The 24,542-nt window shown below is 42.9% G+C and overlaps 1 protein-coding gene across 1 annotated transcript in view; it reads right to left on the bottom strand.

Moving 5' to 3' along the window:
• Positions 1-14,143, bottom strand: part of rab14l (RAB14, member RAS oncogene family, like) — a 47,774-nt gene extending 33,631 nt beyond the window's left edge. Inside the window, exons 1-2 of the mRNA XM_084325300.1 lie at positions 14,006-14,143; positions 748-806 (exon numbers count right to left, since the gene is read on the bottom strand). Of these exons, the coding sequence (XP_084181426.1) occupies positions 748-799 (52 nt within the window). The 5' untranslated portion in view covers positions 800-806; positions 14,006-14,143. The remainder of the gene's footprint in view (positions 1-747; positions 807-14,005) is intronic.
• Between the last annotated feature and the right edge of the window lie 10,399 nt (positions 14,144-24,542).

Consider the following 24,542-nt stretch of genomic DNA (forward strand, 5'->3'; position numbering starts at 1 on the left):
GCATCCTTTCCTTGTTCATTCGCCTCAAATGTGAGCATTTCCAAACAGCACGCCTGCTGTTTTCTTTTTCAATCGGAACCGGTCACAGAGGCTCTGCACTTGCTACATTTAACAAACTAACAATATTGTGACAAGACCCGTGGATGAGACGAGAGCTGAGAACACAGCACTGTTGAGGCGGGGCTGCTTTGCTGGGCTGCGGGGCTGCTGGGAAGTGGTGTGTGTGTAGCGCCTATATGTGTGTTTCTGTCAAGAGTGAGAAAAATGCACTTTGTTTTCTTTAGCGCAGCTAAATGAGTATTGACACTTGAAGTAAAAGGCTTTCAAGTATTATGGATTATATTTCTAATCCTTTTCAACATCAACAGCAGTGTGTAAAGCAGGCGGAGATCTACTATATATATATATACATATACACCATGCATGCAACATTAGTTAGACAGGGACAATATCTGGTAATGGTGAGAATAAGTCACTGGTATGGTCCTTTAAAAACAACTTATTGTCATGTGGGTTGAGGGGGGGGAACAGGCCTGTGATGTGTTTTGGATCTAAAGACACTGGGTTGCCGTGACTCGGCTGTTCCATTTGACTTGTAGGTGGAATATAAGTGAGCTGTGAGCTAACTGCAGGCACTGGTTAGGTGACCCAAATACACTAGTCCCCCCCCCCCCCCCCCCACACACACACACACACACACAAAAGCTAACTTCCAGTCTCTGCAGGTCACTAGCGTGGCTCACTTACCGATGATGATGTATTTGAAAATGTAGGAGTAGTTGTACGGTGCGGTGGCCATCGTGGCTCTGAAAGAGAGGGGGAAAGAGATTAGACCCACCAGTCGGAGTGCACATTCTACACAGTTGAGTCACACAGAGAGACAATGTGGCCATTACTGGGTGTACCAGGGGCGGTGCCATTTGTCATGTCTTCTTTGAATCGGCTGGACACTGGCCACTGCTATGATGGCGTCTCTTGTCCCCCCTGCGCTACGGTTCAAGTCAACTGCCACTGTGTGACTCCCTCATCGAGGAGCAGCAAAAACCTTAGGAATAACAGCACGGTATGTATTGTAGACTGGCCAGAACTACAGGTAGTCTAGAAGTTATCATCGCCTACTGCATGATTAGATGGATCCTTGATAAATGTTCATGTTAAATGTTACACTCTGGCATGCTTACTACACGTAGGCCAGACGATGATGCAGGGCCTACATCTAGACCCAATATCAACCGATTAATTGACAGCCTTTAATTGCAGACTCTGCCTAACTTGCCTCAACGACTCAAGGCTTATCTTCCTCACGGTGCGCCACTAAGTTAAATCATGCAGGACAGGTTGAGTAATAGCCCCTTTTCCACTGACAACTACCCTGGTTAAACATGCATTACTGACCCCAGGTCTGTCGTGGGCGGGGGGAAACTTACACTGCTAGGTTCAAGGTTGGCACGATTTGTATATCAAAGTCCATTTCCATTAATTATCACATCCCTAATGAGTAATCATCACATACTAACATGATACAAAAGCAGACATGTCATGTGCACATTCCCTGTTCAGCACGGCAGACGGCGTGACGCCCAGTAGCCTTAGATTGTTCACTTCACATGGTTTGTTTTATTTACTCAACACTGGTCGACCGCAAACCCTTAGGCTTTCATGCACCTGTGTCGCAAACCCTGCTCTTGACCTGGATTGTGTCCCACCATCAGTCAACACAGGACGGATGACCCATACAGGTGTCCCACAGGTTCGTCCTGGGTAACTGTACCGCGTGCTGGGGGAGGAACAGTGTTGTACACAATAACATGTATAATCGCTTGACTGAGTATTTTGAGGGCCAGTGTTTCTCCTTAATCCTATTCTGCAGAGTCAGTAGGGCCAGTAATGAAGTGAGGCAGGCTAGGCGAGTCCAGGCCTCCTAATCACTACAGTGCTATGACGAGAAGGCGCCAGAGCCCTGCAAGCACATTAACAGCACAACAAAACACACACAAGCACATTAACTAACCAATACACCAAGGCTACATAGAAAAGCAGAAGTCCTCAATGACAACTAGACTGAGGTTAACGAAATTAATAGAAAATGAACCACTGTTTTTTCCTGGCCATGATGCTTAAAATTGCACAATGTCTTGTGAGGTAACAGGACAGAGAACGAGGAACCGATGACAACAACTCAATGCAATATTTGAAGCATGTCTTCTGCTCTGTCCCACAGCTTTGGCCTCAAAGCACTAGCAGTAGTCCATGTACTAAAAAGGAGCCCGAGTAAGGGCGTTTATTTACAGAGTGGTTAGATGGATTGCCTGGGCTGAGGGAGGGGGGGCACAGCACACAGGTGAACAATAGCCTCGGCCTGAATGACCTATGGTGTCAATAATCAATAATAATAATAATGAATAACATCAATAATAAAAAATACATAGGCAACAGATGTCTGCCTAATAACATGACTAATGAGCTAACAAACAACCACTTTTGCCTGATAAAAATGTACAGATTCTACCACACGTCTTCATAGTGTTCAAATGGTCAAACCACCCAAGCTCTCTAGCCAACAATGATCCTACACCTACACACAACCGATCATTGTAAGATACGTAAATGATGCCAACTAAATGTCAGACCCATTTCTGTTCATTTTGTTCACTTCACAATAAAAGGCACAGAGAAGTAAACACAGACTATCACCCTAAATCAAGTCACAGCCAGTATCATGGAAACCATTTCCTGAAAATATGCCTCCGGCCCAATTGGCAGGGGCACGGTGAGGCAGAGCCATTATCAGGTCTACATCATTAACAGTGTCAGAGTCAGGCAGGCAGATAAGGCAAGTGGCACCTTAGTAGCAGCTAGTAAGGCCACATCTCCCACAGACAGTAGCAAAGTCCTGGATACCTGCTCTACACACAGCCCATCTGTTCCCAGAATGCTAAAAATAGCTCAGACACCTTTCTGGTAGTCATTAGTCATTGATGCCACAGTGAATCCTCCACACGTGGAACAGAGCCTAGACGCAGGGAAGGTGATAATAGACTTATCACACACACAGAATTTTCTAATCAAAGGAATATTCACACATGTGGCTGGATTAGATAAGAAGGGGGCTGATGCGTTTGTTCAATAATGCAGTCACTTCCTCCGGTTGAAGGCCGTGCAGTCTTGGTTATGAATAAAGGGGAACGACCATGTCCAACATCGGAGCGTTAACTAATCAGCCGGAGGCGTACGGGTACCATGATCAATTTTGCTGCAAAACTCACTTTGGCCATATCACAGTATTGGGGTCGTTTCTGGTAGGGATGCACCGATATGAACATTTGCCACCCATACAGATACCGATTGTTCAACTAACACAATCGGCCGATACCGATATTTGTGGCCAAAAAATTATAATTTCTTTTTTATATATCATTTTTTTATAAAAAAAAATTATGAAACTACTGTATATTTGTATGTCTCTAAATGTTTTGATGAATTGAAAATAGAGGACCCTTATGTAGAAAAGCCGAAAGTCTTTTTCTGGTCTTCATCCTCCAGTCCACTGAGCTGTACTGTATTGTACCCATTCTGCAATCTGTTAATAAAGTTTTCAATCAATCAGACAAATGTATAGAAAAGCTCAGAGAGAGTTTGCAGCACTAACGTGAGACTAGATTGATGAAATATGAATTCAAATCGCTAATAAAAAAAAGACAAAAAAACGCTATTTGTCGTCGCTGGCACTCAACGGTCGGCATGAACTAACGACATATAGCGTCGTTGGCACTCAAAGTGTTAACGCTACAGTAAAGATACTGGTATCATTATCTCTAGACCACCTAAGGATTTCCATTGGTACCAACCATGTCAAGCTTGCTTGTCGTGAAGAAGGCTAAATAATCATGAACATTGTTACTCAGCTGAAATAGTTGTACCCTTCCTGCTGACTTGTCATAACTTGTAAGTGGCTTTGGATAAAAGTGTCAGCTAAATGACTAAATGTAAATGTAAATAATGCTCCAGATTCAGGCTATATCTTGGCGAGGGAAAAACAGGCATGGCCATTTTCAATGGGGTCCCTTGACCTTTTACCTCAAGTTGTCTCAATGAAAATAAGTTCTACAGATACCCATGAGTCTCCCCTTTACAGACTTGATGCTAATATTATAATGTTCAAAGCCCTTATAGTCTAAACAAAGCGCCAAACCAAAACACAACTGTTTATTACAGATTTATGATTAGAAAGACTTGACACACGGTGCAGAGCTGCATCTCAAAATTTATCTTCAGGTTTCAATCTTTCAGATGATATACCACTTCTATGTGGCATCTACTGTCGACTTGCTATCCCCACCTACAAGATCCCCCATCCCCCTGCGACAGTTCAATCAGTTCTGTAGGGAATCAAAGTGTCTTGGGTCAGGTTTCCATATCTCTGGGAGAGGCCTCCCTCTTAAGTTTCCCATTCGTCTACGCTTCATATAAACCTGCGCGGTGGTTAGACCAGTTCTTGTTAGATTTGAATCGCGGTGCCGTGTCCGAGCCTTGTTGGTGGCATGTTGGGGAAGGAGGTTGTTCCTTTTGCCCCTGCTGTTCAGTGTCGAGGTTGAACTGCTGTTCAGTGTCGAGATTGAACTGCTGTTTAGTGTCGAGGTTGAACTGCTGTTCAGTGTCCACTGTCCAGGTTGAACTGCTGTTCAGTGTCCAGGTTGAACTGCTGTTCAGTGTCCACTGTCCAGGTTGAACTGTTGTTCAGTGTCCAGCAGTGTTAATTTTGTCAGCCAAAATTATGACTAAATATGGTCGTCAACAAAGCTTCCCCCCTTGACTTTATTTTTCATATAATGTTGGGTACATGCTCAGTAGAGTTAGAACGCTCCGAGTCTTAGGGGCTGTGATATTTTGTTAGCACACTTTATGCACGTAGAAGTGCAGTGGCAGGTTCGCTAAGCTAATGTTAGCCGAATGCTCTGATGGAGGCCGCCATTTTAAGTTTTAAGTTTAAAGTGATGTCAGCGATCTACGGTTGTACTCGGCAGACAAAAGGGAATGTGTGTGACATGTGTGAAATTTGTACAGTAGGTCCCAGTGAGAATTGCAATCAGTGTGTACTGTGTATTTATTTGTTGCTTTGTTGGTTAAAAAAAAGAAGCTATTTAAATCAGAACATGTTCCATTCCATGTCTGATTATTTCTGAATCTATTGACCATTTCAAGGAATGTTTGGTTACTATTGGGCTTCTAGCCTTCTACTGAATTGCATTATTTACTATATAAAATGCCTTTTTTTCATTAACGAAAACTAGACAAATTTCATCCGTTTTCTGTGACTAAATCTAGACTAAAACAAAAAGACAAAATCAAGACTAAAACTGACTAAGACTAAAATGCTCAGACCTGTAGTTGACTAAAACTGACTAAAAAATAAATGAAGGTGACTAAATATGATAAACGAAAAAGGAGCATTTTTACACATGACTAAGACTAAAACTAAAATTAAAATAGCTGCCAAAATTAACACTAGGTTGAACTGCTGTTCAGTGTCCAGGTTGAACTGACTGAAAATGAACAGGTGCACACACATGTGCGCGTGTGAGAGAGAGAGGTGGGGGTGAAAGATCATGGGATGAAGAGAAAAGGAGAGATTAGGATGCAGGGCATTGAAAGAAGGATTCAGGTCAGCCTCAGGGCATTGAAAGGATGGATCGGGAGTAGAAGCGTTGTGTGACATGAGTGAGTGGGCAAGACAAACAACCCATCGGTTGTGAATTGAAAATAGGGGACCCTGATGTAAACAAGACGAAAGTCTCTCTGGTCTGCATCCCCTTAACAATTGTATGTATTGAGCTGTACTGTACCCATTCTGCAATCTGTTAATAAACTTTTCAATCAATCAATCAATCAATCCCCTCTCTAGCTAGCTGGATGGAGGGAGGAGGCGACGTCACTGGGACATGAATGGGTGGATGCCTGACTAATTAGCAGAGTGAGGGTAATTCCAGGTCAAGGTGTCGCCTGAGCCTCTCTCTCTCCAATTAAAACAATCAGCATGGGGTCGTGTGGCCTCAGGGGGGTCCTCACGCTGGGATCTGGCTGTAAACCTGTAGGGAGAAAACACCTTGAACTCCCCGGTGCCTTGAATTAATGACACAAGTAGGAAGTGTGTAGGGTTGCATGATACACCGATACTAGAAAAGTATTGCGATACCCAGCCGTTAAAAATGGTCCAATACTCTATATTTTCAATAATACGCCATATTTTCTATGAGTTGATTGGACTTTATTTGCGACTAAAATAGATGTGCGAAAGATTATTTTGGAGCACATGCGAGTAAAAATGATATCCTACATGCCGACAGTTCGATGATCTAAACTAATGTAACGTTAGCCGCTAATGTTTTTGCCATGGTATCATTTTAGAACTGGTATCGTGATACTTAGGCTGGTATCTGTATCGAAGTCAAGATGTTGGTATCGTGATTCGTGACAAGTGACAACACTTTAAGTGTGTGCTGAAAACCAGTTGGATAAAAACACCACAAGCAGAACCAACAAACGAGGGGATACAACCCAAGACGGAACGTAGGCGTCTTCCATCACCATCAGTCAACCAAGACACATCCGTCCACCTGACCTTGTTGTCCAGGAAGCTTGCAGTGTTGAACCTGCACCCCCCCCCCCCCTCCCCATCACTGAACACATGCATCACAGTCACAGGTAGGGCTGCACGATTAATCGTTTTTTTTTATCGAAATCGCGATTTGGAATGATGCAATTGTCAAATCGCCAAGCCTGCAATTAAAAAATAAAAATAAAAAATGTACCAGGAAGTCCCATTGAGATACAAGATCTCCTTTGCAAGGGAGACCTGGCCAAGATGACAGCAATAACATTTGCAATACATCACACAGCAATAAAATGTGCGATACATCACACAAGAACATAATAAATGTGCATGTGTATACAATATACAATACATCACATGTAAACACAAAAACACAAAGCAGAATAGTCTACATGATAGTAAAAGTGTATAATACGTAAGCCCCTGACATAATGGATACTATACCTACAAGTTGCAAGCATTGCGCAGTTCAAGACAACACTAGATATGTTATTTGTGATTAGTATTTAGAAAAAATGAAAGCTAGTTTGAGCTTAGGGGGAAGACAAGTTAGAGAAACTCGTTTGGCCAGTAGTGAAATGAGGGGTGAGGGGAGATGCATGGGCATCAGGTTAGTAGGGGGTGGGGGGTGGGTGTTTTTTCCTGATGTGTTTTATTATTTTTTCTTCTCTCATATGGGTGTGGCTGTCTGTGTACCTTTTCATAAGGGATATATATATATTAATTAACTAATGTCAGAGAACTGCAAGGTGAAATTTACTTCGTGGAATTGTAGGGGCTTGAACAAAATTACAAAGGTGAAAAGGGTAATGAGCAGGTTAAAATATTTGAAATCAAAAATTGTTTTTTTACAAGAAACGCATCTTTTGAATGAAGATGTTCCTAAAGTAGCAAAAAGGTGGCAGGGCCAAGTGTTATCTGCCCCCTACACCACTCATGCCAGGGGGGTTATGATACTAATTCATAAGTCTGTCCCATTACAGGTACATAATGTAGTAAGGGACACTGCAGGTAGATATATTATGGTCCAGGGTAGGTTACTGTCTGAAACGTTAACGCTGATAAATGTTTATGGTCCCAATGAAGAGGACCCTAAATTCTATGATAATTTATTTTTGACAGCCTCAACTCTTCCTGGACAATACATAATAGCTGGTGACTTTAATTGTACGTTGGACCCTTCAAAGGACAGGTCAACTGGTCTAGAAGGCACTCACAATAAGTCGAGAAAGACAATACATCATTTTATGAAGGAATTAAACTTGTTGGATATTTGGAGGCATGGCAATCCAAATGCAGTGCAGTATTCCTGCTATTCCAGCACTCACAAAACACACTCACGCATAGACTACTTTTTAGTCTCAGCACTGCTTGCCTCCAAAGTAGGTGAATGTCAGTATAGCAGTATAGTTCTTTCGGACCACGCAGCGGTATCCTTGAACTATGAAGATACTAACCTAGTGAATGACCCACCAAGATGGCGTTTTCAACCAGGATGGCTCACGGATCACACATTTATAGACTTTTTGGAGAAACAGATTGACCTGTATTTTGAATGCAACAAGTCCCAGACCTCTGCTGGCATAAGGTGGGAGGCTTTCAAGGCTTTTATTAGGGGACAAATAATCTCTTTCACTAGCTCAAAGAAAAAGGCTACAAGACTTGAAATGGAGAAATTAGATCAGGATATAAAAAAAATGGAAACGGAAATTTATCATAACAAACATACGACTACAGATGCTCATTCAAAACTACTACTGCTTAGATCACAGTACAATGAATTAGCAGCTAACAAAGCCGCTGCCGACCTAATAAGACTCAAACAGTCCTACTATGATCAGGGGGAAAAGCCTGGAAAACTTCTCGCCTGACGCATTAAACAACAACAAGCAGAAAGATCCATCAATTGTATTGAAGCCCCAAATGGTAGAACTATAGTGGACCCAACAGAGATTAATGAGGCTTTTAGAGTCTTCTATGGGAAATTATACAGCTCTGAATGTTCTCCTAACCTGGACATGCAAACACAATTCTTAGACGACCTAGATATTCCCAAAATTTCAAAGGAGGAGAGTAGGGCTTTAGATCAAAATATAACTGGCGTTGAAATTGCTGATGCAATCGGCTGTATGCAGGCTGGAAAAGCAGCAGGCCCAGATGGCATCCCCATAGATATTTATAAGAAATTCCAAACTAAATTAATATCACCCCTCTTGGAGATGTTTCAGGAATCCTTCGAGAATGGTCTTCTCCCCACATCTATGAGAGGAGCCCTAATCACTTTACTTCCAAAACCAGGGAAACCTAATACAAAATGTGAAAATATGCGTCCAATCAGCCTCCAAAATTCGGATACCAAGATTATTAGTAAAATTATTGCAAGAAGACTGGAGGTCCTTCTACCTAGGGTGGTGGGGGAAGACCAGAATGGATTTATTCAAGGGAGACAGGGTTTTCATAACGTCCGACGTGTGCTCAATATTTTATATAACCACAAGGGGGCGACAGACACTGCCTTACTCTCACTGGATGCAGAGAAGGCCTTCGACCGTGTCGAGTGGCCTTATCTGTTTGAGGTGTTAACACGATTTGGCTTTGGAGACACATTCGTCAAATGGGTTAGATTGCTTTGTACAGGGCTTACGGCAGAAGTTCTGACGAATAGCAAGGTCTCTAAACCCTTTAAAATTAGTAGAAGTTGCCCACAAGGGAGCCCTTTATCGCCCTTACTTTTCATTCTTGCGATCGAACCATTTGCTATAGCGGTGAGGATGCACAGTGATATTCATGGGATTCGAGAAGGTCATATAGAACATAGGATAGCCCTCTTCGCCGATGATGTAATATTAATGCTAAAAAATCTACACAGGTCTATCCCAGCACTCCTAAGTCTTATTGAAACATTTGGGAAAATATCTGGCTATAAAGTGAATCACTCCAAATCATCTATAATGTTACTCAATGAAAGAGAGAGGGAGGATGGGCTTGTTTGTGCTTCTACTCTCAACTCAACAGATACATTCACGTATTTGGGAATAAAAATTGTCCCTGAGGTGAATAAGATTTCTCAGATAAACTATGACCCAATTCTGGAAGCTAGTACTTCTTCAATAGAGCGTTGGACATCCCTACCCATCTCAATTATCGGCAGGATTAATATTCTAAAAATGAATATACTCCCTAAATTTCTCTACCTATTCCAGAATATCCCTTTACCCCCCCCCCCCTCGTCTTTGTTCACAAGAATCAAGAAACTGTTTACCAACTTTATATGGCAAAATAAACGCCCCAGATTACGTCTATCTCTACTTTACCTACCATATGACCGAGGAGGCCTGAAATGCCCAAATATCCAATGGTATTACTGGGCAGCACAACTGCGGACGATCATGTTTTACTTCTCATCGGAGAATCCCCCTGCTTGGATCCATTCAGAATCCTGCTCTGTTAAACCGAGCTTACCCTTGCACCTGTATTTGTACTCTGGAGACCGTAAATATCTGAAGAAAAATACAGACAACCCCATTATTTTAAACATGATAGATGTGTGGTTTGACGCACTCAAATATTTGAATATAAATTCGTCCCGATCCAGGTTCAGTCCTATTTGGGGCAATGCCAATTTTAAATCAGGGCAAAACGATAGTGGATTTAAAGTATGGGCTGAAAAGGGGTTAAGGAAAGTGCAAGACGTATACAGGGAGGAGGATGAAGTATTCATGTCCTTTGCGGAAATATCTACAAAATATGATATTCCGAAACATCACTTTTTTAAATATCTTCAGCTAAGGAGTTTTATATCATCTCAGAACCATTCATTGGATATACCGAACATTTCCATCTTAGAGGTAGCAGTCACTAGACACTGTTATGGTAAAGGTATAATTTCAATGCTATACGACTTATTTGTATCTGGTTCAGATGAATCATCTGAATCAAAACTGAATCAATGGAACGAAGACATAGAGGAGGAAATATCTTTAGAAGAATGGAGCGTGGCATGTAAAGAGGCACAGAGTCAGACAGTCAGTAGCAACCTAAAACTTATACAATATAAATGGCTGATGCGTACATATATAACTCCTGTTAAATTGCATAAGTTTAATGATAATATTCCAGATACTTGTATTAAGTGTAGTGAGGAAAGGGGGACACTGTTCCACTGCATATGGGAATGTGTGAAAGTGAAAACCTTCTGGCAAGATGTTATTGATCTGATCGATCAAATCTTATCAAAGAAGTTGCCATTGAATCCCAAGCTTTTTATTCTTGGTTTATATCCTACCACCCCACATCTACAACGCAAAGAGTTTAGATTTATAGATATGTGCATATTACAAGCAAAACGTGTAATAGCTCTTAATTGGAAAAATGTTGATGGACCAAGAATTGGTATGTGGATTAAAGAAATGGCTTCAAATATGTCAATGGAAAAGATGGTGTATATTGTTAGACGTAAACAAAACATTTTTGATAATGCCTGGGGACCATTTGTATACTTCTTAAAGCATAATACGAATGTTGGGAACTTGCTTCAACAAGAACGGGATTAGGGGGAGTACTGTGGGACAACTCTTATCATTGTGTAAAAACGACAAGAAACACCCTTTACTTAATGTGTAAAACATTTTGGTTGTATTATTATTTATTTATGTTTATTTTTTATTTAAATCTGTATCCTTCCTATGTGAACCTGTTTTTGAAGTTAATTATTATTTTGTGGGGTGGGGTTAGGGGAGGGAGAACGGGGTGAAAATGTTTGCTGAATACTGCTCTGCTGATATACATGTTGTAATTTGCAAACTAAAACCCAATAAATATATTGTTAAAAAAAAAAAAAAAAAAGTGTATAATACAGGGTAATACAGTAATTTTGCAGTTGGGACCCGACTACAGAAAGCAGCAACATTCTTCTTGTAGGAAGTTCTGTAATACAGATTTAAATTCACCAAGAGAGACCGGGGTGTCTAAGTGGATAATGGTCCTGTAGCCCATTCCATGCCCAAGGCGCGAAGCTTGAGAAAGCTGTTCCTAGCTAACCCTGCTCAAGACAGAGAAAACATCTGAGTAAGGAAAGGGTGGGGGGGGGGGCATCTCTCTCTCTACTGGTTCAATTAATGTAGAAAAGTAGAAAAACGTTGCACTATAAAAACGAACTGGATAGTTGATGATAATAAACATTTAACTTCATTAGCTGAAGTATTCTAAAATAATTTAAGCCATTCTCCTTTTCTGTGTGTGTGTGTGCACGCGTCTCATATCTGGTCTGACAGAGGAGTTTGATAATCCGATAATGTTGATATTTAAAACACTTATACAAAATAAATATACATGATCATGCAACATAAAAAAAATTGTTGTAGGAACAGTTTGGGAGAGGGAGGTAAGGGGTTTTAGATTGTGTGTTGTGAAGTTTACTTCAGAGAGGGAGAGTAAAGTACAGGGAAAAAAGGTACCGTCGTTGGGTACCGGTATCGATTCCCAGGTAAAAAGAAACATTTTCAGACTAGGTGTCCTGAACAGACCCACCGCGTAGGCCAAATGCAAGCCGCATTTTACAATAAACCTCTGTGGGGCTGCTTAAAAAAAATTATAATCGCAAATGTAATCGCAATTGCAATATCTGTCAGAAAAATCGCAATTAGATTATTTCCCAAAATCGTGCAGCCCTAGTCACAGGTACTGGAAAATCCCACCAGAGCATACGAGGGCCTGACGGCTGCCTCCCCTCACATGACCCTCATGTGGTGCCTCCCGCTCCAGACCAGTATGTGAGGGTTTTGAACAGTCTGGAAGCTCAGGGGCCGGGTCTTAACGTTAACGGCAAAGCAGAAAGCGGGTGATACATTCTGACGCCTTACTCTGCTTCTTGCTAGTGTTAAGTAGAGGGAGGTGGGACTCTTTCCTGAGCGCGGACCACGAGTGTCCATCAAGGAGAGGGCGAGTCACAGCGTCATGTGACCAGACTGCCGCTTAAGCACTTCTCCCTCCCCCCACCCTCCATGCTGATTGACAGAATGGAGGAGTGCCTTCACTGCTTTTCCTCCTAGAGACATCTACTTCCTGTTGAGTTACATACACATCTGGGCTGACTCTTTAGGACAGTGACTCATAGCCATGGTACACTACTTTCAGATTTAGGCTTACTGTGTGAACGTCATGTGATTTGTTTCACAAGCTGAAACACAACTGACTGTGATGACATCACTTGTGATTAACAGGAAAGCAGAAAAAAAATCTAAGTTCCATATCGATGACACATACTTAGTTTATAATTTGTGTTGACTTGGAATAATGGCATGAGATCATTGTCATAACTGCGAGATACAGATTGCCTGGATATTATATATATTGTGCGGCAGTTGGACTAGGTTTTGTGGTGAATTCCTTTCCGAGTGTACACTTGTCAAGCAGTTGTCAGTCAGTGTACAATTAGGAAAAGCAAAAGGCCGCTATCAAGATGGGACTACCGTTAGCTAGCTAACGGCTTGTGTCTAATGGTTTACTTCAGGGTGATGTACTAAGCAGGCTATCGCCATCACTACAAGTCAATAATAGACAACAAAGGCACAAAGAGCTGTCAACATACACTGGTTTGACTAGCTAACTCGTCTGGATTAGTTAGCTATGTGCTACGTAAACTAAGGTTGGTTAGCGTAACATGTAATGTTAGACATCTGTCATAACGAAGTTTTAAGTTAGCTAGCCCAACACATCTAGCCAACACATCATAGTAATGTCAGCTCAGCTGGCACACACAGACATGTAGTGGCAGAGAGACGGAAGCAGTGGAAACTGACATTAGCTTTCTAGCGAATTAGCTCATATCAGGCCCCAAAACAAGCCACTTTGACAGCCGAGTTAGCCAACTATACATTACATACCTAGCTAGCTAAACACCTATCTTGACAAAAAGAAGAATGCCAATACTGTCGACTCAACTGACCAACATATAGTCGCTATATTTACTCAGCAGCAGGGTCCGCTCGCCGTTAGCCACAACAACATGATTTGACAGAACGGAGAAAGACACGCCAAACTGACGTTAGCTAGTTAGCTAGCGATGCCGCGATAACGGTTAACAGTAGCTAGTTACCTAGCTATATGTGTTAGCTATGCTAGACAAGAGTGCCACATGTGTCGCAGTCCCTTCATCGGGATCTTTATTTTTATGATCGCCCAATAACACCATCAAATAATGTTCCAAGTGGAGAGCAAGCTAGGTCAGTCTGTCTACCTGTCAAAGCAGTCTAGCGTTAGCTTGGAAATTAGCCGACCGCTGGCTAGCTCTCAGTTAGCTCACTATCTGTAAGACAAGCGTCGTTAAAAAAAACCACAGAGCGCTGTACAAGTGTATGAGCGTATTATTCACGTCCTCCTTATTTGCATTCTTACCGGGAATTGTGTGTTTTTATGCGTTATCGTCTTGAGCTCTTCAGAAGAGATCTGCAGGTTATCCTGGCTGGAGTATCTGCCTGTATGTATCCAAGATGGCTGCTCGGCACAGGGTTTCCTCCGGTGTAACACAGTGGGCTGCTGGGACAAAGGGCAGTAGATATGCGGCGAGTTGCGCTGGTCGCGTCAAGTGCGCCGCACTAGCCTCACCTGCACAGGTACATTCGTGCAAACTATGGTAACTATTCGTTTTCTGGTACAGGTACAACGATTGTGTTATAGTAGGCTACCGCAGTACCAGAAGTCAGGTCGGGACTCATATTTGAGTATAAAGGGCCCTCTGTCATATCTGTGTGCAATTGTCTTCATGAATGATGAATGAAAACTTTATTTAACAGATTGCAGAATGGGTACAATACAATACAGTACGGCTCAATACACACAATTGTTAAGGGGATGCAGACCAAAGAAAGACGTTTGTCTTGTTTACATCATGTTCAATTCATAGTGACATTTTATGACATACACAACAGACAACATACATGACATACAGGTATACTGTTACATTTTGTCCTGATGAATTGCAAATGGGGGACCCTGATGTAAACAAGACGAAAGTATTTATCTGGTCTGCATCCCCTTAACAATTGTGTGTATTGAGCTGTACTGTATTGTACCCATTCTGCAATCTGTTAATAAAGTTTTCAATCAATCAATCACATTTGTGACATATACGATATGCAAATATACCTGTACGTTACCCATAGATCCTAACAGAGAATATATACATATTGTCCTGTATGTTGTCTAATTACACAACTACATAATACAAGAATCACGGAGATGGAGATAGCGTTGAACCCATGGCGTACCCCCAACCTGGCAGTACATTCATATGACCTGTGCGTAACGTAAGCATGCATGACAAGAGGGGCGTATGTAGACTAACGTTAAGTAGTCCCTGTACTAACTCCATACATTACACATCCTCCCCCTTTAGCTTAACGGTACACCTGCCCTATATAAACACAAGTAATAACAAAAAAAAAATCCACAATAAATGTATGGCCTACATCAACCCTTAACCAAATGTCTATTAACTATGACATGTTTTCAAACATGTCTGAACACACAAACAACAACATGGCCTTTAGGCTACAGATCAAGTCTCTGAGGCTGTTTATGCTGCCTCTCTGGGTAGCGTCTCACTGGCTCGCTTGAGAGCGGGGAACCAGGCTGTGGAGACATCGCAGGTGGTGAGGTATCAGCACTAGAGCTCTCAGTTTCGGACGGCGCTGTGGTGGGTGGTGCTGAGAAAACTGGATTGTCTATTTCCTGCTCAGGTGAGTCCAGGCCAGGTGACACACTGTTCTGTACCTGAGTGTCCAGGATTTGGTCAACATGACGTCTCCATACATCATCTCCCATGTCCACAGTATACATGAGTGGTCCATCATGTGAAGTGATTGTTCCGGTGTTCCACTTGTCCTTCCGATAATCACGAACGAGAACTGTCTGTCCTACTTTGAAGCTCCTTGTTGGTTTGTCGTTGAGATGTTTGAACTGTTTGTCCTCCACGTCACGTCGCACATCTGGTTTGAGAAGGTCCATGTGAGATCTCGGGTTTCTTTTGAGAAACAGCATCGCTGGCGTCTGGTTGGTAGTGGCGTGTGGCATTGTGATATGCAAAGAGGAATTTGTAGATTTTGTGCTGGATCGGTAGATCTTCATTATCCATCGCTTTGATTGCTTTCTTGAATGTCTGCACAAATCTTTCTGCCAAGCCATTCGTGGCTGGATGGTATGGTGCAGATGTGAAGTGTTTGATTTCTCTTTACAAACTTCTGGAATTCATCCGAAACTAACGTCCATTGTCCGTGCATATCTGTTGTGCTAAACCATTCCTGGCGAACACAGAGGTCAGCACAGAAATGGTCTTCTCAGATGTAGTTGACTTCATTTTTATCACTTCCGGCCATTTTGAATGCGCATCTACAGCGATCAAGAACATTGAGTCTTTGAATGGTCCTGCGAAATCAAGGTGTACTCGCTGCCACAGTGATGATGGCCATTCCCATGGATGTAGAGCAGCCTGTGGTGGTGCATTCTGCATCTTCTGACATCCGGGGCAGCTCTTTGCCATGTCCTCGATTTGCTTATTGATTCCTGGCGACCACATATAACTGCGGCCCAGGCTCTTCATCTTTATGGTTCCCAGGTGTCCTTCATGTAATGCTTCTAACACTCTGGTGCGCAGCTTGGACGGAATCACTACTCGTGAACCACACATCAGCGTTCCCTGGCACACTGACAGTTGCTCTCTCCTCGCTGAGAATGCTGGATACATTGAGGGGCCTTTCTCACTCACCCATTCGGTTCCATTCCATTCCGTACCGTCCTCATTCCGGGTCGGATGCGAACTTCCCCCTCCCTCTCCCCCCTCTAGTTTGTGTACACACTTCAGTCTTGGTTCGCTCCGGGTTTTGTTTACGGTTTGCGTTTTGAGCGTTTACGCTTGCCGTAGGCGATGATGTCACGCTCGAAAATGTAAACAGGAAGTGTGTTAACACGGAGACTGGAGACTGTTGCTGATATAAAAGAAACAAATAACCAATAAATATGAAGTTATATTTGAACCTCTGTTGTCAAGCCTTGTCAATATAACCCACCCCCCTTTTCTCACGAATGGAACTCTGTTGTAGAGTCCGCTTTTGAGCGTTTTGCAGGGTTAACGATAACGCTAAGCTAACGGCTAACGCTAGTTAGCTTAGCCTTTTACTAGTAACATTGCTCGCATCGATTATATTGAATGTCATTGATCTACTGGTCGACCATGGCCGACTGGTTGGGCACCACTGGTCTAATAGAAATAAATGCATTCGAACAAGAAACCAATGTATAGACATAGCATGGCAAACAAAAATGGCCAGGCCTAATGCGAGCCAGAAGTGCTGTGCTTTGTAACGTGGCTTCATGTTTTCATCCACTGAGCTGTGAGGCTCCACATGCTTGTTTGGTTGAGGTCTGAACTCTCAAATTGCCCATAAATATCGTTTTTGTGGGTATTGTCCAGTTGTTGCTGTGGTTTTATCTGCCCAAAATTCAAGCAAGCATGAAAAGCATTACAGTAACGACATTGTGTGTGTCACGCCCCCCGCTCCCACTGGCCCGCACCCGAAACCACCTATTTCAATCGTCCCAGGTTCAGCGGGGGGTATTCCGAATCAGCGCCGCTTCGATCCCAAAAGGGGTGTGTCCGTCTGAGTGAGAACACTCCCCCCCGTCCCCGGGGGCGCTGATTCGACCCCGATTGGTGAGTGAGAAAGGCCCCTCAGTTACCGTGTCGTGGCCACCCCTTCACAGTGATGTCATAGATCTGTGACAGTGTGGGGTCGTTGCGTGTCTCTCTTTGGATGAGAGCGTTGGTCACTGGCAGCTGGTTGACGATTGTGGTGTGAAACACCTCTGCTGGGTCTACAGCTGCGGCTGTCTCTGCGGTTTGCAGGGGTAGACGTGACAGTCCGTCAGCATTCCCATGCTGTTTCGGTCAATTTGAGCGTAGTTGCGCTCAGCTTTAGTCAATGATCTTGAGGCGAAGGCTATTGGCTTCTCTGAGCCATCTGGAAATGTATGTGACAACACCGCTCCAATGCCGTAAGGCGAGGCATCACATGCTAACTTAATGGGTAAAGACGGATTGAAGTGAGCGAGCACCTGTTCTGACGTGATGAGACTCTTCGACTCCTGAAAAACCTTCTTGCAGCTGTCAGTCCACTTCCAGTGTGTTCCTGCCTGAAGCAGCGTGTTCGGAGGGTGCAGCACAGTTGATAGATTGGGTAAAAACTTGTGGTAGTAGTTTACAAGTCCAAGGTAAGAACGGAGCTGAGACACATTATCTGGTGGTGGTGCTTTAAGCACAGCTTCAATCTTGTCCTGAGATTTGTGTAGGCCGTTCTTGTTGATCACGTGTCCGCAGTAGGATATTTCCTTTTTGAAAAACTCACATTTTGGTTGGTTAGCTCGATGTCCATATTCCCGCAGCCTTGTGAGCACCTGTTCCAGGTTTGATAGATGCTCCTGATCATCCTTGCCAGTGACAAGAATGTCGTCAAGGTAACACTGTGTACCTGGGACTCCTTGTAGTACTTGGTCCATTGTCCTCTGCCAGATAGCTGGGGCTGAAGCTATACCAAACACAAGGCGGTTGTATTGATACAGGCCTTTGTGTGTGTTGATAGGCAGATACGGCTTTGATGAGTCTTCAACCTCCATCTGAAGGTAAGCTTGAGCCAGGTCGATTTTAGTGAAACGTTCCCCTCCTGACAGGGAGGCGAAGATGTCCTCTATACGAGGCAGAGGATACTGTACAGTGTGGAGCACTGAATTTACAGTCACTTTGAAGTCCCCACAAATGCGCACTTTACTTTGACTTCCTGGCTTTGTGTTGTTTTTCTTCATTACTGGGACTATGGGCGTCGCCCATTCACTCCACTCCACCTTGGACAGCACTCCTGTCTGTTCCAAGCTTTTCAACTCCACTTCTACTGCGGGGCGGATTGCATAAGGCACGGGCCGGGCTTTGTGAAATTTCGGGCTTGCATTGTCCTCGACCTCAATCTTTGCCTTCATACCTTTCAGTGTTCCCAGTTCCTTTCCGAACACTTCATGTGCCTCTGCGAGTATCTTTGACAGTCTCCCAGACGTGGCGCTCTTCTCATCTCCTGCTGACACACACAATGATTTAACATCATGCCAGTTCAGTTGAATTTTCTTGAGCCACTCATGGCCAAACAGCGGAGGACCCCCATTCGGTATAACATACATGTCCAGCTCCTGCGTTTTGTCTTTATATTTCACTGTGACCCGCATTTTCCCTTTTGGAGCCACACGTTCTCCGGTGTAAGTCTTCAGCAACACCTTTGTAGTCTTAAGAGCTATCTGTGGATACAGTCTTTTGTAGTCGTTCTCAGAAATCACTGATAAGGCGGAGCCTGTGTCTAACTCCATTTTGAGTCTCGCTCCTGCCACTTCTGGAGTGATCCATATTATTTTACGTGCATTTGTCTCTTGCATGCGATGCAGCTCTAGACATGCTAAGTCACTGCTCTCTGAATCACTTCCTTGTTCATCTGAACTCTTTTCAGTCACTTTATGCAGCTTTTTGTATTTTCCTTTGGGTGCTGCTTTCCTGCTACTTTGTGTTTAGTCAGAGTACTGCTTTTTCCCTGATTTGCACACTCTCTCAATGTGACCTTGCTTTTGACATTTTCTACACTCTTTGTCTTTGAACCAACATTCATCCGGATCGTGTGATGTCTTGCCACAACGATAACATTGCTTTCCTGGTTTCAGTGACATTTTATTGGTTTCACACTCTATCCCCTTTTGTTGTATTTCTGATGCTCCCCTTGCTGCAGTTTCCATAGATATTGCTATGTTGAGCGCCTTTTTATAATCAAGGTCTTTCTCTGACAGTAATTTCTTCTGTGTGGCTTCATTATGCATACCACAAACTAGTCTGTCCCTCAACGCATCATTTAGGCCTAGTCTGAAATCACAGTGTTCTGACAATCTGCGTAGCTCTGCAACATATTCAGATATGCTTTCCCCTTTTTCCTGATTTCGCTTGTGAAACTTGAATCTCTCAGCTATTACCAATGGTTTGGGGCTCAAGTGGTCTTGAAGAGTATCCTGAATTTCTTTGAATGTCATCTCTGCATGATTCACAGGTGCTAGCAAATTGCGCAGCAGTCCGTAAGTCTTTGCGCCCATCACACTCAACAGAACAACAGCTTTTTGTTCATCGCCGATAAGATTCGCCCGGCAATAAAGCTTTACTCTTTCAATGTAACTTGTCCAGTCTTCAACACTGCTATCAAATGCAGCCAAAGTGCCAATCAACGATTTTTTTTTTATTCAGTCCAAGATTATTTCCGTCAAACTAGCTTTGTGCACTTTTCCACTCGACTCACGTGAACCTTATTCTTCTCACGTGTGGTCCGTAGCCAGCTAGCATGCAGCCCACACTTTTACAATGCAAGTGAATTCGGTCTTCCTCTCGAAAATCTCCTCTCCTTCGTGACCGGTGGTTTCATGAAGGTGAAAAAACGTAGGTACTTTTAATCTCGTCGCCAATTTGTCGTGTATGTTGTCTAATTACACAACTACATAATACAAGAATCACGGAGATGGAGATAGCGTTGAACCCATGGCTTTAATGACGTACCCCCAACCTGGCAGTACATTCATATGACCTGTGCGTAACGTAAGCATGCATGACAAGAGGGGCGTATGTAGACTAACGTTAAGTAGTCCCTGTACTAACTCCATACATTACACATATGATGGGGATGAGACTGTACATTAGGAGGGGGTGGGGTTTCGTTTTGGACATTTACAGGGGCCAGTTTCGAATGGCAGTCTCCCGTAGGTGCTCTTTAAGAGCGGTTTTGAATGTGGGTAGGGATCTTTTTACGGCTGTGGGTAGGGCGTTCCACATTGTTGTGGCATAATTGCGAAATGTGTTTAGTACCTTGTTTGTGCCGAATCTGGGTTGCACATGATTTGTGGAACTCCCTCTGGTGTTGTGGGCGTGGTATTCACTGAGCTTTGGGAAGTATTTCGACATGTACATGGGTACCTGTGTGGTGTAGTGTATCTTGTAGACCAGGCCCATTGCAAGTTGCTGTACTCTGTCGTCTACTCTAAGCCATCCTAGGTAGTCAAAGTGGGCAGGGGTGAGGTGGGTTCTAGGAGTAAGGTCAAGTAGTAGTCTGACCAGTTTGTTTTGTGATGTTTGTAATCTTGTTTTTAGCGCCTTTGAGGTGCGTTGGTACCATGAGGTGCAAGCATAGTCGTAGTACCCTTGAATGAGTGCTCCTGCCAGAGTCTTCAGGGTATGGTATGGTATTTATTTTAGACAACAAAACATATACAGATCATTACTCACATACATGCTTTTGTCAAGGATAGGAACGAAAAAGGCACAATGACTTATTTACATCATTGTCCTTGGATGTCAAGGATGCTTGAGAAACAACACATACAACTCATTACAGTAAATCATTCACAATTATCACCTTTGCATAGTAATAATGGCACAACCCTAAATTAAGTACAAACATGCACATTTGTTGATACATGTTTATTCTAGCCTTGAGTCTATGAGTCTCTAAAGCACCCCGAGGGAGGGGTTGAGGGGAGGGAGGGAGGGCGGTAAGAGATTCCGGTTTTGACTGATTACATTTGCCATCAGCTAGTGCCGGTGGGTAAGGTTGTTTTGACTACAGTTGCCGTCAAATGAGGGGAGGGATTCTTGGCTTAGGAGGTGGTGACGAGACAGCCTTGGGTTACTCCTCTCCTGCTCGTGCACATCGCCAGTCGTGCATGCTGGAGGGGGGGGGGGGGGGTTGGGATTGGGGGTGGGGGGAGGGGGGATGGGGGCCTGCAACATCCATCTTATCTTCACCAGACAGCAGCACCTCGGGGGGGGGGGGGGGGGGGGGATGATACTTGCAGCTTGAGCCAAATTGCTGCCATATGATTAAAATTGGGTTAATTTAGATTAATCATACCTATATGACCCATTGGCATGGTATGGTGGCATATCTATTCTCACATCCCTAATTTCCTTCGTGATGTCCAGAATGGTCTGAGACCGCGACTGTTCGTCTGCGTGGTTGGTAACAAGTCTCTCAAGAATAGTCTTCAGGTACGATTGTTCATCAGTATGGTAGATCTCGCTCCTCTCCAACATGGTCTTAGAGCTCAATTGTTCATCACATCGCAGAGTGTTAAGGTCAGCGATCTTTTTGTACAGTCCCACCTGGTTGTCTTTCATCCCGGCCATGTCCTTAGCCATAGGATCAAGCTTCCTCCGAATTAGATTAAGGCAGTACCAGATCCAACTGCTGACGTCGCCCAATCCGAGCAGCATGACAATTAGAAGATATACGTTTATCTCCAGCGGAAAAAAGCATATCGCATTCCATTTCCCGTATGTATTGATCGTGTATCCCGCCTGATAGCTCCCGAGTGGGCAGAGTGGGTCTTCCGCATTCTGCTTCCTCGTAGAGAATATGCCATCAATCGCTGTAAAAGCCCAGCTTACTAGATCCATATTACGGTTGAAAGTTGAGTTGTTTCTGTTGTAAAAAGAAAAGGTATTTAGTCAGCACGACCGAATGGTTCCAGGGAGGGATGGTTCCAGGGAGGAATGGAGGGTATTCTTCTTTACCAGAGAGGAGATCCGGTACAAGAATCAGTTTGTTGGTTGACAGGCTATGTGTATCTACAGGACTGACACCTATTTAAACTAGGGATGCACCGAATATTCGGCCGCCGAAAATTATCGGCCGAAAATGGTTAAAAATGCATTTTCGGCTTTCGGCCGAAAGGGTTTTAGCACCGAAAATATATCACAGAATGTCAAAGAACAGGGTTACGTAACGTTCGTAACCTAAAGTGTTGTTGTGATGACGTAATCAAAACGCGGCTACGTGAGCAGCTTGGCAGCTCTTCCTGCATTCTGCAGCCTGTGATAACTAACTCCTCTTGGGAGTCGCGCTGTTTCTATCCAATAAATGCGTCTTTAACATGCTTTATATGCTCGCCATTACTATATGCCCGTCGCGGTTAAAACCGTTTTAACTAACGTTAGCGTTAAGCTAGCTAACAATGCTTCCAGTCCTCTTTGACCCGTCTCTCGTAAGCTACGTCATCCCCCACTAAGAGTCACGGGAGATCCTTCAGGCTAGAACGTGTCTGTCTTTATGCAGATCTTTATGCAGTTTTAAAGCACCTTGGCTTTGTTCTGAATGCACTTTGTTGTAGTTATCCTACAGAGAAAAGAAAATGCACTTGACTTTAATTCAGGACTCCCTGGAAGAAGAGATCTTGTATCTCAACGGGACATTCCTGGATAAATAAAGGATAAATAAAATGCACATTTTGTTGTATGCAAAGAGAAAATGTTTAAATTGTACAATCTTTCAGCAGTCAGTCTGGAATTAATGTATGCATTCAAAAGTGCTGAATAAATGTTTTATGGGCCCATAATAGTGATTATTAATATTATTTAAGTTAAGTTTTGCCATAATCATGTCTTTTGCCATAATCAGGTAGCTGAAAAAAAATACATTATATATATATTTATATTAATCATTTTCGGTTTTTCGGCATTCGGTTTTCGGCCAACTGTTTCCTATTTTCGGTATCGGTTTCGGCCAAGAATTTCCCATTCGGTGCATCCCTAATTTAAACGCACACACACGCCTGAGGTAAAAGCTATTGCGGCCATTGGGTTGGTTTCTCTATGTGTAGCTAAATGTGATTGTAACAGAGAATCCATGTCTAAAACGTCAAGAGCCTTCATTGGACAGAGTAGTGAATAATCATTGATCATGATAAACCTTGGGCGAGTAGGCCTGTATGATCTTCTTGTACACAGCTCCCAAATAGCTATCCACACTTTTCATTGTCAACAATGTTGTTGATCGGTAGTCCTTTCTCAGCTGAAATATTCTTATAGTAGCCTACTGTATATCCACAGCTTTGGCTAGTTAGCCACAAACTGATTGATTGATTGATTGAACATTTTATTAACAGATTGCAGAGTGGGTACAATACAGTACGGCTCAATATACACAATTGTTAAGTAAGTAAGTAAGTAAGTAAGTATTTATTTATAAAGCACCTTTCATACATGTCATGCAGCTCAAAGTGCTGTACACAAACATACGCATATATAAAGCATCACATTAATAAGACAACAGTAATAAAAGTATGGCAATAGGCAAAGCACAGTAAATAACATTTCAGTAAAAGATCAATACATAAAATAAAATAAAAACATAATAATAAAAACATTTCAATAAGATACTCGCTTTCCCTAAGGCATGGTACACTATTTGTAAGCTAGACTGTATAGGTACGTTGTTAATTTTCCTTTAAAAATGTGTATGGAGCTGGCGTTCCTGATGTGTGTTGGAAGTGTGTTCCATAGTTTTGGGGCATAGTTGGCAAATGCCATACTTCCGATCCTCTTTTGGTTTCTGGGTGTGTCTAATAAACCTGTAGTGGATGACCGTAGCGTTCTTGAGGGCAGATAACTAACTAGGGAATTTGCTATGTATTTTGGGCCTTGCTCATTAAGAGCTTTATATGTCAGGAAAAGGACCTTAAAATCAATTCTATGAGTTATTGGCAGCCAGTGCAGAGTGGCTAGGACTGGAGTGATATGTTCTCTTCTCTTTGTACGAGTTAGTAATCGAGCTGCAGAGTTTTGGATAAGCTGAAGCTTCCCAATGGTTGCTTTGGGAAGACCAGTGAACAGTGCATTACAATAGTCAAGCCGGCTTGAGATAAAAGCATGAATCAGTGTCTCGGCATCCTTTTTATTTACGAATGGTCTTACTTTCGCTATGTTTCTTAGGTGAAAGAATGATGTTTTCATGGCCTTATTAATATGAGACTTAAAGGTCAGGTCTGAGTCCAAGATGACACCTAGGCTTGTAACCTCAGTCTTTACATAGGATGA

This window comes from Notolepis coatsorum, assembly GCF_963971535.1.
Source record: "Notolepis coatsorum genome assembly, chromosome: 11".
In the NCBI taxonomy this organism is placed as follows: domain Eukaryota; kingdom Metazoa; phylum Chordata; class Actinopteri; order Aulopiformes; family Paralepididae; genus Notolepis; species Notolepis coatsorum.